The sequence below is a fragment of the Mastigoproctus giganteus genome, chromosome 1 (genome assembly GCF_048544385.1).
Source record: "Mastigoproctus giganteus isolate SK-2022 chromosome 1, ASM4854438v1, whole genome shotgun sequence".
NCBI classification, from domain to species: domain Eukaryota; kingdom Metazoa; phylum Arthropoda; class Arachnida; order Uropygi; family Thelyphonidae; genus Mastigoproctus; species Mastigoproctus giganteus.
In genome coordinates this window covers 80,569,163-80,590,844 of record NC_143575.1, presented here as the reverse complement: position 1 = coordinate 80,590,844, position 21,682 = coordinate 80,569,163, and the positions used below count along the sequence as shown (strand labels likewise).

The following is a 21,682-nucleotide window of genomic DNA, read 5'->3' as shown; positions in this document are numbered from 1 at the left end:
TATTTCATCTTCCATTACATTCAATAAGCCCCATGCAATGATTACTCCTCTAGATGAATTAAGTGTTGTATGGGAAGTTACTGTGACCAGGATCCTCCCAAAGTTTGTTCTTAATAACTTCTCAGAACGTTTAGTGCTTGCTGTCTCCACTAAGAGATCTCCAGATTGTAAGAATTTCATTGATTTTGGAGACCTTGCTATTCCTTCAAGTGCTCTTTGAATGAAGAATGGGGGACATTCTTCCAATGTTCTGGTCTCTTCTGGAGTGAATTGCTAGATATAATAGGACTGTTCTGTCTCTTTGTAGTACTTTATGTGTCATCTTTTCTTGTGTTGGCTTGAGTAATTTCTAATTGCCTTGCCATTTGAGTCAAATTTGGGTGTGATGAGCACTTAAACTCAGGCAAAAAAAAAAAAAAAAGTGCCACAATTCATTTTTGCTCATTTTGCCCCCAGAACAGTAACTTCCTTCTCCCAGGTTTTCAGCCCTGCCATGGAGCGGCAGGAGTAGCACCACTAGGTGGACAAGCAGTTAATAAAGTAAGTTTGGTTAGTAATAGCCTAAGAAAAGAAAGGTGAGCTTCTTTTCTGGGATATAACTTGTAAGTTTTCAAGTGTAAAACTTGAAAACTTATGAAATTTTATTTTAAAAGTTGATCTTATAAGAAATTTTTATATTTTACTTCATGGAATGTAAAGACCCAGATATATTTGGGTCTTTTAGAAGATTTACTGAGCCATCCAAAAATTTCATTATTATTATATGCTATTATTCTGCATAGCATATGTAGTGCTGGATGGATTTTTATATGACATGATTCAATTAATAAATAAATTTAGCTCTTTTAGGAAGAATTGTTCAGCCCTCTGAAATTTCATTAAAATTAGAAAGGTAGGAATCCTGAATTATTTCCATTTTTCATACATATCCAATAGGCTGTCCATATACTATATATTGTAGCTGAAGCACTGTGTACTGACTGGAAAAATGAATGGGTAATCAGTTCATGCATAAAAGTTGTTGAGTTTGGGAAAGCATTATTTTTGTTTTCAGTTTATTAAATACATAAATCAATTTTCTTATTAGATTAATCATAGCAGAAACATTAAGTGTGTGTTATGTTTCAACTGTTATTAAAATCCAGAAATAAATAAGCAAACTTCATTATGAAAGAGTTGACAGCACACTAAAGTTGTTTAATTCATTAAATCATAGCCTGGAACATATGTTGCACTTCAAGTGCTGTGATTACAAAGAATTACGAAGTGTGGAGTGCAAACATTACTTTTATGTATCATTAGTTAACTAATTAATTAATTGGTAACAAGATAATTAGTTATTTACTTTTTACTTCTCTTAATCGCACAAAGAAAAAATTAATTAATTTAAGAAATAAAAATTTAATGTACCTGAAATGTAATGCACTGGTACATTAAATTAAATTAAAAATAAAAAAATAATTAAAACATAAGGAAATTAATATCGGGCAAGTGAATCACTGCTGAATTTACTGTAGGATGTTACTATGCAAAATTTATGACAATGGCTGCAACAATGCTATCAATAATGGAATGACTTTTTCCAACTAAGTAATACAATATATTTTTGTGGAGTAGTGTTTTTTTTTGTACACTGTGTTATTGGTGCATTATCCAAGCATGTCATGACTTTTTCCAACTATGTAATACGATATATTTTTGTGGAGTAGTGTTTCTTTTTGTACACTGTTATTGGTGCATTATCCAAGCATGTCATAAGTGAAGATTTGCAGATGCTTTGTAAAATTTTGAAATGGCTGATTCCAAGGACAAAAGTTTGTCCAAGTTTTGTTCCTGGTTAAAAGCATAAGAAACACATGCCATGTTGCAATGAACAGGCCATCCAAAGAGAGTAATTTATCACTAAACAGAATGTTGCAAAAAGTTAGGGATTGCTATCTGTATGATCTAACATTCAGAATTAGAATGTAAACCACTTTTGTGGATTAGCATCTTACTAACAATTTGTAAGGATGGAAATATTGTGTTTTAATCTTATTCTTAAACAACATGTCTTTTTGACAACTGCAAAAATTCCCTTGATCATAAGCAATCCCCATTCCTATATTTTTAAAGGTTGCAGTTTTAGTAAGGATAATGATTTTTTGCAAAATAAATTAGTTATCAGTTTTGTGGAGTAGTGTGTAATTTCAATTAGTGTACTTAATGGAAATGTATTTTATTAACTGTTGTGGCTCTTTTTGGCTAACTACTTCACTCACCATTAAGAACTGTGAACATCATTTTCAGTTTGTGCAGCAGTTTGGTTACATACTAAAAGATGAATTTGCATTGATAAGTGAATCTGTCTATGCCCTCCTTTGCTGTCACTATAAAGCAATACAAGCTCAACTTCTGGCTTTGGCATGGATGATTCCCCGAGTTTTTTGGCCCTAGTATACACATTCAAGGATTGATTTAGTAAATTCCATACTAGCAATAAAATATAGCTTTAATTTTATAATGTAAAATTAATTTCTATACAAATTAAACATAATAGCATGTCATCAGTTCATTACTCAACAGTTCCAAAATGCTGAAAAAAAAACACCATGTATCATAGATAGCTGCTATATTTTACATGTGTGTTCCTATCTGACATGATTCAATTAATAAATCAATTTGTTTACCTTACATCTTTACACTGTACATTTAAAAAGCTGAAAATGTCAGCAATGTTATAAAAGCAAATTATTAACTACAGACATCATATAAAAATTACATTAGCAAGATTCTTTTGAAGCAAAGCAAAAAATTAACAGACTTTCCAAAGTAATAAAATCATTAACAGCCTGAATTTTCTTAATTATTAAATACCAGTTATAATTATAGAGATAAAAAAAAAAAATTGGTGTTTTCTTCCCTTTTTAAAAAGCTACATTAACAATTTTAGTTTACTCAAATTTGAGTATGAATTTTCATACTCAAAATCAACTACAATGAATTAATTGATTTAATACTTTAAAATCACTTAAGTTTTAGATATTTAAAAATTTTAAAGAAAATGTAAGATTTAAAATCCCATATACACCATTCAATATTTTAAATAACTTTGATATATTGGACAGGGAAAAGGCAAATAAAAAAATAAAGTCCAACTTATTTTCATCTAAAGCTTTTCTGGCTGACTTTTGGTGGCTTGTTTTCTTTATTTTTAGGAGTATGTCTAAATGGATGAAGCAATTTCTTTATGCTCTTTGGAGTTGCAAAAGAACTCCTAGATGAAACAGATGGTGCTGGGGACTTCAATGAACTTGATCTCCTAGGTGTGGGAGGACCAGGTTTGGAGTAGCTAGGATTTCTGTTTCCAAGCTTTGAAAACTGTTAATAAAGCAAATGAAGCAAAAATTCGGATCATAAATATCTATGAAATATGAGGCTCATAGCAAAAGCCATCATAAAAATATTTATTATAGCTACACGGGTTACAATTTTTGGTGGATGTTCAATTACTTTACAGTACTCACAATTATAAACTATTGTGATAATGGCAAAAATAGTTAAACAATATACCAAAGAAATGTGTAATAATATATTTAGGAGCAGAATAAGTATTATAACTTATTCAAACTTAGCCTGTTCAAACTCTAGTTCATTATAGAACTCACAGAAAATAGACCAATACATTATCGAGTTGTACTATTTTCCATCTCCTCTTTGATATTACTGACATCAGTTATGTCAAACTAATGGACAATGTGTAAATATCTTATCAATTCACACAAGGTATTTGTACCAAATGAAATCATTTTATGAATTTTAGTTTATGTCCTTGGCTCACCAACTTTTACTACTGTAGGAAGATTTTTAAACTGAAATATCCAAGCTCTTGTAAAGGTGGTTGTGATTGGTCTAATCTGGAGACTTGTAGTATGAAAGGGACATTTGGATAATCTGAAATTTAAAAGAAATATTCAGAAATGAAGAGCATGGTAGGGATTCAAAATGTGATAGAGTGAAAATGGTGCTGAATGCTGCCAATGATCCTTAAGGGTGTTGCAGACATTCACTCAGATATGCCAAGCTGTGCTTTTTTTTTTTTTTTTTTTTTTTTTATGTGAACCCCAAACGCGAGAGGTATTAGAACCTATAGTACTTAGCACCGTGCTTGCCACCTGGGGGTCTAAAACAGTGATAGAACTGATATTCAGGTGACACTCAAGTCAAGTGGACCTAATTTTGGCTAAGTCTGGTCAGTCTGTGACAGCCAAATCCTCTGCATGCACCTTCACAGTGGTGGGACTGTTAGTAACCCTGGGTATAACCTCCATGCACAAATCCTGAAATAAGGCACCTAGCACACTGTGGGTGACCACTCAGGTACGAACCAAAATAAGCAAGGGATCAAGGATCCCTTGCTTATTTTGGGATCGAGGTGTGGTGCCCACATCACACGAAGGAGTGCCGCCCCTCTTTATTACTAGGTAATAGTAGGTGGTAGATGACTCATCAGCCGGTGAAATACCACCGCTTTGTGTAGTGGTGGTGGAACCTACCGTATTTCCCCATGTATAAGATGCACCCTTTTTCGAAAAATTTGGGGTCTAAAAACTGGGTGCATCTTATACAGTGGTTGTAGATTTTTTTACTTGCATTTCCCGCTTGTTGTCTTTGCGCTCATTGTTTTGCACTTGCTACTGGCATATTAGGTTACATTTTGCCACGTTCTGCCCAGAAATGGCTCAGAAAATATTTTCGTACAGTGCTGAATTCAAGTTAAAATTGATCGTTTTTTTTTTTTTTTTTTTTTTTTTTTTTTTAATGTAAACCCCAAACGCGAGAGGTATTAGAACCTATAGTACTTAGCACCGTGCTTGCCACCTGGGGGTCTAAAACAGTGATAGAACTGATATTCAGGTGACACTCAAGTCAAGTGGACCTAATTTTGGCTAAGTCTGGTCAGTCTGTGACAGCCAAATCCTCTGCATGCACCTTCACAGTGGTGGGACTGTTAGTAACCCTGGGTATAACCTCCATGCACAAATCCTGAAATAAGGCACCTAGCACACTGTGGGTGACCACTCAGGTACGAACCAAAATAAGCAAGGGATCAAGGATCCCTTGCTTATTTTGGGATCGAGGTGTGGTGCCCACATCACACGAAGGAGTGCCGCCCCTCTTTATTACTAGGTAATAGTAGGTGGTAGATGACTCATCAGCCGGTGAAATACCACCGCTTTGTGTAGTGGTGGTGGAACCTACCGTATTTCCCCATGTATAAGATGCACCCTTTTTCGAAAAATTTGGGGTCTAAAAACTGGGTGCATCTTATACAGTGGTTGTAGATTTTTTTACTTGCATTTCCCGCTTGTTGTCTTTGCGCTCATTGTTTTGCACTTGCTACTGGCATATTAGGTTACATTTTGCCACGTTCTGCCCAGAAATGGCTCAGAAAATATTTTCGTACAGTGCTGAATTCAAGTTAAAATTGATCGTTTTTTTTTTTTTTTTTTTTTTTTTTTTTTTTTTTAATGTAAACCCCAAACGCGAGAGGTATTAGAACCTATAGTACTTAGCACCGTGCTTGCCACCTGGGGGTCTAAAACAGTGATAGAACTGATATTCAGGTGACACTCAAGTCAAGTGGACCTAATTTTGGCTAAGTCTGGTCAGTCTGTGACAGCCAAATCCTCTGCATGCACCTTCACAGTGGTGGGACTGTTAGTAACCCTGGGTATAACCTCCATGCACAAATCCTGAAATAAGGCACCTAGCACACTGTGGGTGACCACTCAGGTACGAACCAAAATAAGCAAGGGATCAAGGATCCCTTGCTTATTTTGGGATCGAGGTGTGGTGCCCACATCACACGAAGGAGTGCCGCCCCTCTTTATTACTAGGTAATAGTAGGTGGTAGATGACTCATCAGCCGGTGAAATACCACCGCTTTGTGTAGTGGTGGTGGAACCTACCGTATTTCCCCATGTATAAGATGCACCCTTTTTCGAAAAATTTGGGGTCTAAAAACTGGGTGCATCTTATACAGTGGTTGTAGATTTTTTTACTTGCATTTCCCGCTTGTTGTCTTTGCGCTCATTGTTTTGCACTTGCTACTGGCATATTAGGTTACATTTTGCCACGTTCTGCCCAGAAATGGCTCAGAAAATATTTTCGTACAGTGCTGAATTCAAGTTAAAATTGATCGTTTTTTTTTTTTTTTTTTTTTTTTTTTTTTTTTTTTAATGTAAACCCCAAACACGAGAGGTATTAGAACCTATAGTACTTGGTACCGTGCTTGGGTTGGAGGTTGAGAAGATGAAAGAAGATATTTGTTGACATTGGACTTGAACTTCTGTAGAGTGTAATTTTCAGGAAATACGTATGAAGTAAAGTTGTTCCAGAAAACTGCAGTTGAATGAATAAATGAAGAAGATGAAAAGTTGGTCCTGTGAGTTTAAAGTTGGACAGTAAATGGATGTTGGCTGGTGGTTATTGTTGTTATTTGGTTTTTAGGAGCATTAGCAACTAAGGCCATATTGCTCCGGGATATGCGGTGGTCATTCCCTGAATGACCTTTCCGCATCCTCCGTATTTGGTGGTGACGGGCTCGAACCCCGGTCTAATCAAGAAGCGTGTGCTACGCACTGCTGCTCCTTCCCACCTGGCTACGGAGGCGCCGATGTTGGCTGGTGGCAGCACGTGTTCGGACTGTTTTGAAAGAGAGAGTGGGAATTATAGAAGCCAATTCAGAAGTGCCCATGGAAGTATCTGTAGAAGAGGCATGCAGCAGAAACAGTACATCTATGAGACAGCGAGTGGAGAGACTGTGTTAGAGATGAATCATTAATTAACTTAACTGCCCTCTTCTGAATGGAATCAAGAAGCCTGAGAGAGGTTTTGGGGGCACCACCCCAGTTGCGGGAACAATATTCCATGGCAGAGCGGATTTGCAATTTATACAGAGTGAGCAGCTGTTTGGAAGAAAAGTAACGCTGAGAGAGAAAGAGAAAGCCAAGTTTTTTAGACGCAGAGGAAGCAATATCTGTAATGTGCTTCTGCCAAGAGAGATTAGAAGTCAGGGTAATCCCAAAAGAGATATATCATTTTGCCTAGAATCTGAAAGTCACTAAAGATAAGCATAGGAGCAGAAGAATCCTTTTTGCGAGATATAAGACAAGATTGAGTTTTAGAAGGGTTGAAATCAACTAAGTTGTCTTTGCCCCACTGGAGAATTACCTGAAGATCGACATTTAAGGAATTGGTAGCAGATTTTCGAGAAGTTGAAGCTGATTGAGCAGGACAAGGTTTCTCAAAATGGAAAGTGGAATGCAATGTGCTATTATCGGCAAAACTATGTATAGGATTTCCAGTCAACAGAAGAAGGTCATTAATATACAAGAGGAAAAGAGTGGGGGAAAGAACTGAACCTTGGGAGACACCGGCATTAGTGGAGAAGTCAGAAGACAGAGAGCCATCTACAATTACCCTCAGTGAGCGATCAGAGAGAAAACTGGATAACCAATTACTAAAAACAGTTGGCAAACCATAAGATGGAAGCTTGTTTAGAAGAACTTTATGCCAAACACGATTGTAAGCCTTTAAGATGTCAAGAACAACTTCTTATGTTTCACCGAAACTTTCCATTGAATTAGTCCATAAATGGGTAACATAAGCCAGAATATCACCAGTGGATCGACACTGACAGAATCCATACTGGCGATCGTTGATCAGACGGAAGGTTTCTAGGTAGTTTAAGAGTTGTCAGTTAATTGATTTCTCCATTACTTTAGAAAGAGTAGAAGTAATTGCAATGGGACGATAATTGGATGGGAGGGATTTGTTACTCTTTTTAGGAACTGGCTGGGTATGAGCAAATTTCCAAGCAGAAGGAAAAACACCTTTGGAATAAGAAAGTGTAAAAAGGCGGCAAAGAATAGGAGTAAGTTCAGGAGCACAGGTTTTGAGAACAAGTGGAGAAATACCATCGGGACCTGGAGCTTTCTTAGCATCAAGATTCGTTAAAATCCTTCTGACATCCTTTTGACGGAAGACCACAGGAGGCATTGAATGGAGAGTGTTGGGAATGGTGGGAGGTGTTTTACCAAGATCATTAATACATGAGTTGGAAGAAAAATGGGATGCTAGTAGGTCAGTTTTATCCTTGGCTGAAGTGACAACAGAACCATCTGGTTTGGACAGAGGTGGGAGCAGAGATGGGCAAAAGTTGCGGCCAATAGCTTTGGCAAGAGACCAGAATGCTCGGCTACCATTAGGGCAAGAAGCAAGTTTTCTACTCTTAGCCTGTTCAAACTCTAGTTTGGACTGATTAATATCTGCTTTACAATTGTTGCGAGCTTTGGTGTAGGCAAAAAATGAAACTGAAGAATTAGAAACAAGCCAATTACAATATGCAACATTCTTCTCTTGAACAGCCTTAGCACATATATTGGAAAACCAAGGTTCAGATAAAGGACGAGACTTTAAAGTGGAGTGTGGGATAAAGGATTCCATTCCTGCAAGAATAATTTCACTGACACGATCTGAGCAAACGTTGACATCAGACGTTTTGAAACAGTAATCTGACCAAGGAAAAGAAGAAAAGAAGTCTTGCAGGTCATCCCATTTTGCATTCTTGTAATGCCAAACAACGAGGTTGGGAATAGCCACAAGATAAAGGTTCCATTGGAGAAGAGACAACCACGAAGTTGTGATCTGAAGTGCCTAAAGGACCTCTCACTTTGACCGTGTACTTAGAAGGGTCGTTTGTGAGAAAAAAATCAAGCATATTGGCTGTATGATTAGGATTGTCCGGTATTCTTGTAGTTGTTGTTGTTGTTGTTGTTGTTATTTGGTTTTTAGGAGCATTAGCAACTAAGGCCATATTGCTCCGGGATATGCGGTGGTCATTCCCTGACCTTTCCACATCCTCCGTATTTGGTGGTGACGGGCTCGAACCCCGGTGTAATCAAGAAGCGTGTGCTACGCACTGCTGCTCCTTCCCACCTGGCTACGGAGGCGCCATATTCTTGTAGGTAAACGAACAATCTGTGCAAGGTCATTAGTAATTGCAAAAGCCTCAGCATCTCGACCTGCTGGGTCAGTGTTAATAGAAAACGGAATCCAGCTGGAGTTGTGAACATTAAAATCACCAAGGAAAATTACCTCACTGTTAGGAAAGTTGGACTGGAGAAAGTCAAGTTGCAAAGAGAGGAAGTCAAAGAGCTCCAAGTGATTAGTGGAGTTAGGATAACAGTAGAGACAACAGATGAATTTGACACAATGAGTTAGAGAGATTTTAAGCCAGAGAAGATCAAAGAGAGGAGATTCCAAATTGCCAAGTCTCTGACAGGGAATATCAGAATGAACATATGCACAAGTACCACCTTTGAGGCGAAAGGAATCATACAGAGAATAATTTGGGCATCTGAGATGAGCAGTAGTTGAATCAACTGATAACTGAGATTCTGTCAGAAAAAGTACATGGGGTTTGGCAGACTACAAGTGGAAATGGACATCGTTGAGATTAGAACTGAGACCACGTATATTTGTGAAATGAATTAGGAAGTGCTTGGGAAGTTTAGATCTTTTTGCAGATAAGCTTGCTCTATTAGTTTGACAATTCATGGTGTATTCAATAGTAAGAAAAAGTGGGTGGGACATGCTGTATGAAGTAGTGAAATTTTTGGATATGGCGTACACATGGTAAGAATATACCCAGATCCTTGACATAACGTGGCCTCGACAATGCTCCCTACATATGCACTACTCGGACACCCTCCAGTCACTATCTGGCAGAGTAGAGGTAGCAAAGATTATACACTAGCTGATACGGAAGCCTCCTAGAGAGTTACCAATAGGTTCGGTCCGGTGTACTAACTAGCGGCCAGCCTGCGAACACCGTTTTAGAGTTGTACCCTCGAAATGTAAGGAATATTCGATCTCGCCACGATGTTCACCATAACCTCAAAAGTCATCAATCATACTGCATGATGGAAGAGTTGACCGGAACTTAGCTTTAGAGACTAAACATGGGTTCCACCACTTCAAGCCTCCAATAAGCAAAGTGGTGGTATTTCACTGGTTGATGAGAGTCATCTACCACCTAGTACTGCCTGGTAACATAGACGGTTGGCGTTCCTCCATGTGGTGTGGGCGCCACACCTCGATCCCTGCTTACTTTGGTGACAAATCTCTCCTGTCCAATTATCGTTGTTCCATTGCAATTACTTCTACTCTTTCTAAAGCAATGGATAAATCAATTAACTTCCAACTTTTAAACTACCTACAAACCTTTCATCTGATCAATGATTTCCAGTATGGATTCTGTCAGTGTCCACTGACCGGTGATATTCTGGCTTATGTTACCTATTTACGGACAAATTCAATATAAAGTTTGGTGAAGCTGAAGCAGTTGCTCTCAACATTTCAAAGGCTTTCGATCATGTTTGGCAATAAATGTCTTCTAAATAAGCTTCCACCTTATGGTTTCCCAACTGTTTTTTGTAACCAGGTATCCAGTTTTCTCTCTGGCCACTCACTGCAGGATTGCATTCCACCTTCCAGTTTGAGAATCCTTGCCCTGCTCAAACAGCTTCATCTTCTGGAATATCCACTACTAATTCCTAAAATGCTAATCTCCAGGTAATTCTCCAGTGGGGCAAAGATAACTTAGTTGATTTCAATCCTTCTAAAACTCAGTCCTGTCTTATATCTCACAAAAAGGATTCTTCTGCTCCTGTGCTTCTGCTGCTTACCTTCAATGACACTCAGATTTTTAGACAGGGTCACATTTCTGTTAGGGATTTTACCTTGAGTTCTGATTTCTCTTGGCGTGAGCACATCACAAATCTCGCTTCCTCTGCATCTAAAAAACTGGATTTTCTCTTTTGCTCTTGGTGTTAACTTTTCTTCCAAACAGCCATTCACTCTGTACAAATTGCAAATCTGCCCTATCATGGAACATTGTTCTCACAACTGGGATGGTACCCACAAACCTCTCTCTCAGGCTTCTAGATTCCATTCAAAAGAGGGCAATTAAGTTATTTAATGCCTCATCTCTAACTGAGTCTCTCCACCCTGTCTCATAGACATTCTGCTGTATGCCTTTTCTAGAGATATTTCCATGGGCAATGTTCTTCTGAATTGGCTTCTATAATTCTCACTCTCTCTCTCTCTTTCAAAGCAGTCCGAACATATGCCGCAACCAGTCAACATTGTTTTACCTCCAAACTTAAAACACATAAAACCAACTTTTCTTCCTCCTCATTTATTCAATCAACTTCTGTTTTCTGGAAAAACCTTCCTTCATATGTATTTCCTGAAAATTACAATCTTTCAAGTCACCTCCAACACTTGCACGGTTGTAAGTACTATAGGTTATAATACCTCTCATGTTTGGGATTTTCATAAAAAAACAAACAAAAAAAAACAAATGATCATCTAATAGGCTGCTTGCCTAAATTATCATAATGTTGATAATTTTATAGTCATATCCAAAGCTCTTCAATCCAATATACTTCACATGCATGTACTGAGGTCATTATTGCTTACTATGTTGAAGAATGTGCAAATTTATTTTACCAACAGCTTTTAAATCTTCCATTTCCATTTTGTAAGTTGATTACCATAGCAGACTAAACCAGAAGGATGATTCACTTCATTGGGCAGTGAGGAAGTACTTTATCGTTACATGCAACTATGTGATGCATTAGTTCCCATTAAAAAATGTTTTTAGAAATGCTGAGAATAGAACAAATTTCATTAATTGGCAGTGCATGATTTTCAAACTTGAAATTTTTGTGGACAAGTTTCTAGTACTTCTTGGTGTATTGAAGTTAAAGAAGTAGATGTAGCAACAGCTGCTTTTCAGCATCAGTTCAGTCAGTTTTTTTGTTTTTTTTGAGAACTTACCAGATGCTATTATGAAAGAAGAAAGAGTTGATGCACACTGGCCCTTGTGGAATTGACAAGTGCACAAAGGATGAAACATAAATTATCCCAAGTCATTCTTGGCATTTGAATAATTTCTCACGGCAATGCTGAATATGCCAGAGAATACCGAGAGAGGGAGGGCAAAAAAAAAAAAAAAAAAAAGAAAGAAAACAAACCTTAATTCAGATCTTTTTTGGGTGATGCTTTGAAATGCTTTTTCTAGTAATTTCTGAACAGCAGTGTCATTATTATAAACAAAACTTTGTTTTAACATTTCTGAAGAGGTGCAAAGTCTACAACAGATCTTTCTCAGGGCAGTCATAATCAGTTGGTATCTATAACAGACAAACAGAAATCCACAGACAAAAAAATCCCAGATAATTAGTGTTAGAAAGCATGCAGTACTAATAAACAGTTATATGGCTGTATTTAATATAAAATATGTATTTTGTTAGTGAAATTTAATTTCTTGTGCAGTGTGGACTCAATAAAAACCTATTTTGGCCAAAAGATCTCTTATTTTTCACATGCTTACAATTGCCTCTTTTCCATCTCTTCGAAAGGCAAAAGTTGCCAGATATGCTCAAATAAATTCAACAAAGATACAAAGACTGCAGTTCAATCAGTCTGGTAGTGTGGATTGTCCATGAGGATGTGCTTCATGGTTAACAAGGAGCAGCAGTGAATGCACTGTAGAGGATCTTCTGCCCATGATAAGAAAGATCAGTCAAATGACTATGGCCAATTTGTGTTCTGGACAGAAGACCTCATGTCCATTCTTTTGAAAACTGGATTTCTACAGTTGTTGCTCATATTTAAGCTGTCACAGTTTATTGTTAATCTGAGATTGCCATGGTTCCTTATATTGATTATAGTTTGCTTGTTGGATTAGGGCTTATAGTCTGAATGCGAGACCTATGCTTGTGCATGTGTTCGTGGCTAAATTTGCACTTCTATTACCATAAATTCCATTGTATTCTAGAACCTAGCAGAACTTCACTGATTGGTAAATTTGCATCAACACACACACACACACACACACACACACACTACTGCTGCATCCATGGCAGTGTCAGTTTTAGATCTACCAGTATACACCGGTGAGCCAAAACATTATGACCAGCGAGTCATTATGCAAATCAAAGCAACTGCAGGTGAACTACAGCGTGTATGCAGGTCGGGGCATGGTATAAAAAAAACCTGATACTGAGCTCCATTTAATCAATGTTACTCTTGTTTTTGAGATGGGAAAAGCAGCGGACTTAGGAAGCAAGTTTGACAAGGGCCAAATTTTAATGGCCAGACGAATGGATCAGAGCATATCCGAAATGGCACAGCTAGTGGGGTGCTCACAGTCAACCGTCGTTAGTACCTACTGAAAGTGGTCTGAGGTGGGGGAACCCATGAACTGCCAGTGAGGTGTTGGACGGCCACAGCTCATTGATGCTTGAGGTGAGCTAAGGCTCTCCTGGATGGTACATGGCAACAGAAGGGCAACTGTGGCGCAACTCACCGGTAATTAGAATGCCGGTGACAGGTGTAATGTGTCACAACACACAGTACACCGAACCCTGCTGAAAATGGGGCTGCATAGCCACAGGCCACTCCGAGTGCCCATGCTAACCACAGTTCATTAGCGACAGTGCCTACAATGGGCATGAGAGCATCGAAACTGGACCTTGAGTGATTGGAAGAAGTTGTCTGGTCCGATGAATCACATTTCCTGTTGCACCATTGCAACAGGTAAAACGACGCACACGTACCCGGCCGTCCACGTCATTTGGACGGCCGGGTACATGTGCGTCATTTACCTGGAGAAGTAATAGCACCTGGATGCACCACAAGACAAAAACAAGCCGGTGGCAGCAGTTTCATGCTTTGGGATACCCTGGGTCCAGTCATCCATGTGCCAGGCACTCTGATGTCTACCACCTACCTAAACATCATTCCGGCTGACCAAGTACACCCTTTCATGGCTGAAAGACAGCACCACCAGAGGTCTTCCCCTCTGGTGGTGCCGTCTTTCAGCAGGATAATGTGCCATGCCACACCACCAGGATTGTTCGAGACTGGTTCACAGAACACAAGGAAGATTTCCAGGTATTACCCTGGCCTCCAGATTCCCCAGACATCAAACCCATCAAGCATCTGTGGTTTGTGTTGGAACAGCAACTCCGATCTGCAGTGTCTCAACCACGGATACCACAAGACACATTTAGAAAAGACCAGATACCACAAGACACATTTAGAAATCTTGTAGCATCCATGCCTTGCCATGTACGAGCTATTTTGGCTGCACGTGGGGGACAAACATCATATTATGTATATGGTCATAATGTTTTGGCTCATCGGTGTATAGCTGACAATGGAATTTGCTGATACATATGATGCATGTAGTTGTCTGATATTCAAATTTGCTATAGAATGCTTCCTCAATTTATGGAAGTGATTACCACAAAATAGTGAAAACGGTGTGTACATTCCAATGTAGCATTAGCCCCTGAATCTGTATTCTGGCAGGTTTATTTTCTTTAGGCTTACTGCTATAGTTCATTTTCAGCTGAAGGTCGAAGAAATATGACCATATAGGTTGGTACGTTCTGTATTTTATCAGCATAATTAAGGACTATCAGTTTTCTCCATAGATGGAGTGGTGGTTCGCTTGCTTCCACATATAAACTTTCAACGGGGAATGTTCAGAAGTAGGATTGCCAGATTTAGCAAATAAAAATACAGGATGCCCAGTTAAATTTGAATTATCTCTAATTGCCTATTCTTATGTACATTGAGATAAAAGAAAAATATTGCATGGGACATATACTAAAAAATTATTCGTTGTTGATCAGAAATTAATTATAAGTATCTAAATTACATACCTCTTTCTTTGATTATATTTCCTCAATGATTTGACTCTCTTTAACAGTTCCTTATTTTGCAGAATTTGTTTATGAAATTCCTTGCAGTTACAGTCTATGTTCCATTTACATTGTAACATAGCTTCTACAGCGGTCACATCCAACTTATTTTGTTCTTTTGTCCATTGAACATTCATTAATGAGAAAACACACTCAACATTAGCATTATGAGCCAGTATACTGAACATATATTGGCATAAAGTTAACAACTCTGAGAATCGCTCTTCAAATTTAATTTGTTGAAGCACATAATACCATCTTTCATGGCATAACTTGCTTTTCCATTCTTCAGGATTACGTTGTATCTCTTGATCAACAACTTTTTTAAATGTTGCTCATAATATCGAAGTGTGTGTGAGTGTGTGTGGGGGGGGGTAATACAAATAAGAAGTATCTTGCAGCTGTTATTGGTAAAATTTTAATTTTATTTATTTTTCTTTAGCAAAAAGATATTTGTAAAAAAAAAAAAAAAAAAATCCATAACAGAAAAATTATAATTTTAAAAAATATGTAATATTTAGCAATTACAATTGTTACAGTAGGTCACAAAAGAAACATAGTAAGAATTGTGAGAAATCAGTTGATTGATTAATTAAAAATAATTTTTTTTTAAAAGGTCCATGTTATTTAGTTACAGATATTCCTGTCTTATTTGTGTCACCCAGTATTACAGATGCAAGTTAAACTAAATGGGTTCATTGTGTTCTGTATTTAGAAAACATCTATAGTGACTAATTAGAATCAAAGTGCAATTAATACTATGGATATATGTACATAGTAGAGTCAAAAAATAATGAACTTTTCTTCGACAATCAACAGTAAGCTTAAATGCCAGAAAGGCAGGGGCTAAGTTGAAGAACTGTCTGTCTAGTACAAAGATCAATGAACTCATTCCACATGTTGCAAGTAACAAAGAAAGCAAAATAAGTGAAGTGTGAGCACATTTTTCATGTGCAAAATATAACAACTTAGGCAGTAAGTTTGGTTTGTGTAGCTAGGGAAAGCTTACAGTACCCAAACATTAAAAGAAACTGTGATTAATCTGTTTATACCTACAAATCCCACTGGTATTTTAAGGAATGACAGTAATAACTGAAATGTGAACCTTGTATGGGTGCTATACCACAGCAACTGTTCAAATTTCGAATACAATGCATGAAATACTCATGATTTATTGGCTATTCGAGTTGACTTATTTTGCTTAGTCTTTTTTTTTTTTTCAATTCCCAAAAAATGAAACAATTGTAAAAGAATATTTATAGGTCTCAAGAGGAATTGAAACATGCTGCAATAGATATTTGGAAAATTTTTAAAAATGTACTAAAGGGTTGTTTCCCGAAGATATAGAGCCAAAAACTGATATCTCATTACAAATATTAAAACAGAATGGAAATATTTTGAGTCACATATTGCACGTCTTTTTGAAAAATAAAACAAATTACTTTCAGCTCAAAGTTCAGTTACTTCTTGTCTCTACTTTGTATTAAATTTGATAGTCCCAAATGGACAATATCCTGATTTAGAAAGCAATCTATTCTCATACTAGCCCTGTTATTAAAAATAGTTAACTGCATGATACTTACCATTTACATATTCCTTTTCCAACAGTTATATATTAAAAACCAATAGCTTTCACTCACTACCATCTGTTTTCTGCCTAATACAAAACTAAACTGATATTACCTGAACTGCCATCAAAATCAGTAATACATGTAACATGGATATAATGGTAACTTGAAAGCTTTTAATGATAAAAATAGTCAATCTAGATCTGTTGTGATATGTTATAAATTATTTTCCTATCACACAACATACACAATAGGAGCCCACTTTTTTTTGGATGCACATGCACACACGATTTTCAAAAGTATTGGGTCACTATAAGATAAGCACATGATATGCAAATGATACAGAGGGCATCACAGAAGAACACGGGTATAAATTAAACTGCTGAATATGTCTCAATTTCAAGAAAAATGGCACAAAAAGTGGAAGTTGATGAGTTAAAATGCAAATTAGTAGTTGCGTGCCACACTGTGGCACGCAGCTACTTATCAGTGTTCAAGGTTCTGAAGCTCCCATGGACCATCTGCTTGGAATTAGCTCATGGAAGTGAAAGATGAAATTCAATGCAAAAGTGAATCACAGAGCTTTCCAAATTTCAATTCAGTTTGACAGAAAAAGTCCTCAAATTGGACAGGTGTGTTACTAGGTAAAGCTGTCACTACAGCTGCAGCAAAAGTATCCAGGAGATTCAGTGACTGATTGGTTTTATTTTTATCGACAAATTAGGTTTTGATGCTTCAGGTAATAAAAAAGTTCATGGTAGTATGTAAACTACTAATATGTTACCATGTCAAAAACTGGCAAAAATTAATAAAAAAAAAAAAAAAAAAATTAAGCATATGCACTATGAATATTAAATTTAGTTTATACAGACAGTGTATACCATCATTGCTGCATAATTATAATAGGAAGCTATTTCTTGATTAAACATAAACCGAAAACATCCTGAATAGTTTTTTATCTAGATATTTACAATTAAAGAATGACACTGTCACACATGGAATAAGCAATTTACATCGAAAAGGCAGTTTGAAACAGTGTTTCTATGCAAATCACACATGCACAGACGTGTTATAACATGCAAACACTGTAATGTGTCAGCAGTTTAGAATTTAAAAAGAAGCCATTCCAGCTTGTGAAGAAAACAGATGTGTAAACAACAAGATTACCAATGATAAGTTAGAATGCATGGCTAATGATTGCCATAAACTTGTACCTCATATAGGGGCAGTGTTAAGGAACTACACGATGCTGCTTATGCATTTGTATAGCAGTACTCAGGCAAACATCATCCTGGTGCAAATTTCATCATGTTATTTGACGAACACCTAAATAGTGGGTGCATAGTGTTATGCCTATGATTGGTGCAGATGGGTAGACTATGGCCAACATGAATGCCTGATATGAAAGCATGGAATCTAATTTGGAAGTAAGACACACACAAGCTTGATAGTCAGGAGTGAATCATATAGCTATTCAAAGCATTATAGAAGAAATGGTCTGCATTTTACTTATAGCTCCACGGCTCCACTTTTTCCATGTTGAAGTACTCTTGCCCACAGATTATGAATGCTGTGAGCGGATTCTGCAACAATAGGCCACAGACAAACAGTTTGTGAAGCATATCTTGTGGGCCGACAAAGCATGCTTCACACAGGAGGGCATTTGGAAATACACAATATGCATTACTGGGGGAGGGATATGAATACACATGTTGCCACTCTGTGGCAGGTTGAGCTTCAGCATTGGCTGGTCCTTATCCCCTCTCTGGCACTGACTGGGGAGCAGTTGAACTAAACCCAAAGATGCAGAGGAACCACTGTGCTCTGGCATACTTGAACTTAGTTCAAATTGTTTATTGTATATTGTTTTATAGTGCAAAAGCTGCTTTGGCTATATTGCACCTATAAAAATGTGCCATTACCAGTGATGCTGCTACTGATGTTAGGATTGAAATCAGATGCAGTTAGTAAGATTTATTGACTTAAGAAAGGGCTCAATAACATTTAATTGGTCTCCTAGAATAAGTTGAAGGGGCTAGGCTCATATAACTGTGCATGTGACTGGAAAGCTGATTGACAGGCCATTCAGATAAGCATCTATGATATGATGAGATGCTCTACTGCAGCAGTTTCCAACCTTTTTTGACTTACAAACCCCTTTCAAATTATTTTTATTGCGAACCACTAAGCCTATATTCTCTGAAATCATATAATAGTCCTGAAATTTTATTATAAAATATTTCCAATACATTTTTTATAAGCGATATTGCATAATAATATAAAATTATTATTAAGCACCTATACATAACAATGGTCTTTGAGATAAAAAAAAAAAAAAAAAAAAAAAAAAAATATTAGTATGGAAAACATCTGGCAATTCTCAAAACTATAAACTTTATATTTAATTTTACTTTACTTTATTCTATCTTTGATTATTATTAGTTATATACTTCTATTATTTGTTAGATACATATTAGCACATTCGCACACAATTCAACCCACTAACATCCTGTTGCAAATGCTCGCTATGTAAGGGCCGTAATCCAAACCACAACTAAATATATATTCGAACCAAACCTCATAAATTAATATTAAACTATTTTGTAGTTTTTACAAAAATATACCTATGTAAATCTGAGCAGATGCCATTACAGAATTTTTAGTGCAAACCCCCTGTAACACTTTTGCAAACCACTGGTTGGGAACCGCTGCTCTACTGTGAGTTGAGAATTCTGAGGACATTCTGGAGGATCATCTTTAATCAGAAGATTATTATTAGCTATATGGTGCAAGGAAGCCTGAGGCTTATGCTGCACCAGCCAAAAAAAAAAAAAAAAAAAAATCCCGAGTTACTCTGAGAGAGAGAGAGAGAGAGAGAGAGAGAGAGAGAGAGAGAGAGAGAGAATGGAATCACCAAGAAAGAGAAGGATGATGATATCCAGCTCAGGATCCTGGGTGTGCCAAGCCCAAATTCACCAGATGTTATGTTATTATTTGGTTTTTAGGAGCATTAGCAACTAAGGCCATATTGCTCCGGGATATGCGGTGGTCATTCCCTGACCTTTCCGCATCCTCCGTATTTGGTGGTGACGGGCTTGAACCCCGGTCTCATCAAGAAGCGTGTGCTACGCACTGCTGCTCCTTCCCACCTGGCTACGGAGGCGCCTAAATTCACCAGATGTGAGCTCCTGTAATAGTGAGAATAACTTCATGTCTATTTGATTTAAAATGTGATTTCCGGCATTTCAGTTGTTTATCTTTTTAGGTGTGCTTGATTATAGTCAGACACCAAGTTTGTCACTAATAGCCTGCATACCACTATATATGAAATAAAAATTCAACGGGATGTGTACTGTGATCTCATTACAAAAATCGGATGTCAGAAATGGAAGTTTTGTTTATAAGCCATGAACATGTCAAGTGGCTCCAAAGAGTTACTACAGAGTAACAATTGACAATGATGACTCAAAGTTGTAGTTTTATTCCTGCTAAAATTTTTTAATGTGTGATAGCATCAAAGTATTGGGTAAAATTCTGTAAAAATAATAATTTTTTGCAAGCAAGGGTTTGTCAGTGTGGTCTAGAGCTAGACACACAGCAAACAGTCAGCACTGTGTGTATATATAGATAAGTAGATTAGAGTAAGTGGAGAAATGCTGACCACATCAGATTTAGTAACAATGGAAAAATTTAAATAGGCGCCGCAAAATAAAAGTAAAATTAAAGAAAAAACAAACAAACAAATAGTACTTAATGTTATAGATCTGATGATTTTAACTTCTTCAATCAAGGGTCATATTTTTTTTTTTTTTTTTTTTTTTTTATTAGTGAGCAGCCTCTAGCCAGAAACTGGCAACTCTGCTATATACATGTATATTATATACATATAATAGTGGCATAGTATTTAGGGTCAGGCACCACCTATGGTTTCCCACATCTGTGCCATATGTACTCTGTGATATATACAGATTCATATGATATACAGATAATATACAGATAATATACAGATTCATATGATATACAGAAATATAAATCAGAAATATAAGTCAGCTCACTTTTTGCCACGTATATTTATTGCTGTATTTCCTTTGGTTTTGGCTTCTGACTCTTGATGAAGAAGTTAAAATCATTGGATCTATAGCATTAAGTATTATTTTCATTTAATTTTACAGGTGCCTATGTATTTTTTTTCTATTGTTACTACATCTGATGTGGTAAGCATTTCTCCACTCATACTCTAATCTACTTACCTACATTCCATTATGGTCATTGGGTATTTCTGCTATTACTAGCAGTGCCCCTGGTCCATAAACCATCCCAATTTATTATATCGTTCCTTTTTAAATTATTATTTTTAAGCTGTTATTATTTACTACAACCACTTGTTATTAATACTTTACACACACACACACACACACACACACACACACACACACACACACACACACACACACACACACACACACACACACACACACACAGCATTCTATGGGATGAGACAGAAATGGTGCTCTTTAAATGGCTACCAGTGCACCCACATGTGTATCAGTTTTGAAGACACTGTGGTGTATAACTAGAAGTAATCAAAGAATTGCATTACATAAGCAGAGTGCAGCTGTTTAATGTGTTGGTTTTGGATGGTGTTTTTTTTTTCCCACTGGGTGTGATCTGTATCACAGTTGAGTGAACTGTTATGTCCCACATGGCAGGAGGGATGTAACATTGTCTGGGATGATTTTGTCTATACCTATGTTACATTGTATAATTAATCCTTTTAGTTGGATACTGCTGGTTTTCATATGTTTAGTTTATTTCTCTATAAGATTTCCCATGTTGGATGATTGGGGATCTTTGAATTTTCGCAGTGTAGTTCAGCAGAAGAACTTGTCTATGAATACTGTGTGGGAGTTACCATTATGTGTGGGAGTAGACGCATATGATGTAAAAAAGCAAGCTTATATGGCATCAGCCAAAAAAAAAAAAAAAAAAAAAAAAAACCCCTTTCCCATTTCACCCATTCATTCACTCCAAATGTTTGTCCAGTTCTGCCTTGAACTTATTTAAGTTGCTGACCTCCACTACAACAGATGGAAGTTTGTTCCAACTATCTGCTGGTAAAAGGCGGATTTCCACCTATCTATTCTACAATTGTCTTTCCTCAGTTTGAATTTATGCCCCCTCAGGTGAGTAATCTGAGCAAGAGGAAGATTCCCATTAGCATTGAGCTTGCTCAATCCATTCAAGAACTTATACACCTCAATTAGATCACCTCGCAGGTGCCCAGTCTCC

The 21,682-nt window shown here is 37.0% G+C and overlaps 1 protein-coding gene across 1 annotated transcript in view; it reads right to left on the bottom strand.

Annotated features, from left to right (window-relative positions):
• Positions 1 to 3,144: 3,144 nt before the first annotated feature.
• Positions 3,145 to 21,682, bottom strand: part of LOC150090924 (uncharacterized) — a 186,191-nt gene continuing 167,653 nt past the window's right edge. Inside the window, exon 13 of the mRNA XM_090377745.1 lies at positions 3,145 to 3,360. Coding sequence (XP_090233871.1) covers positions 3,145 to 3,360 — 216 coding nt within the window. The remainder of the gene's footprint in view (positions 3,361 to 21,682) is intronic.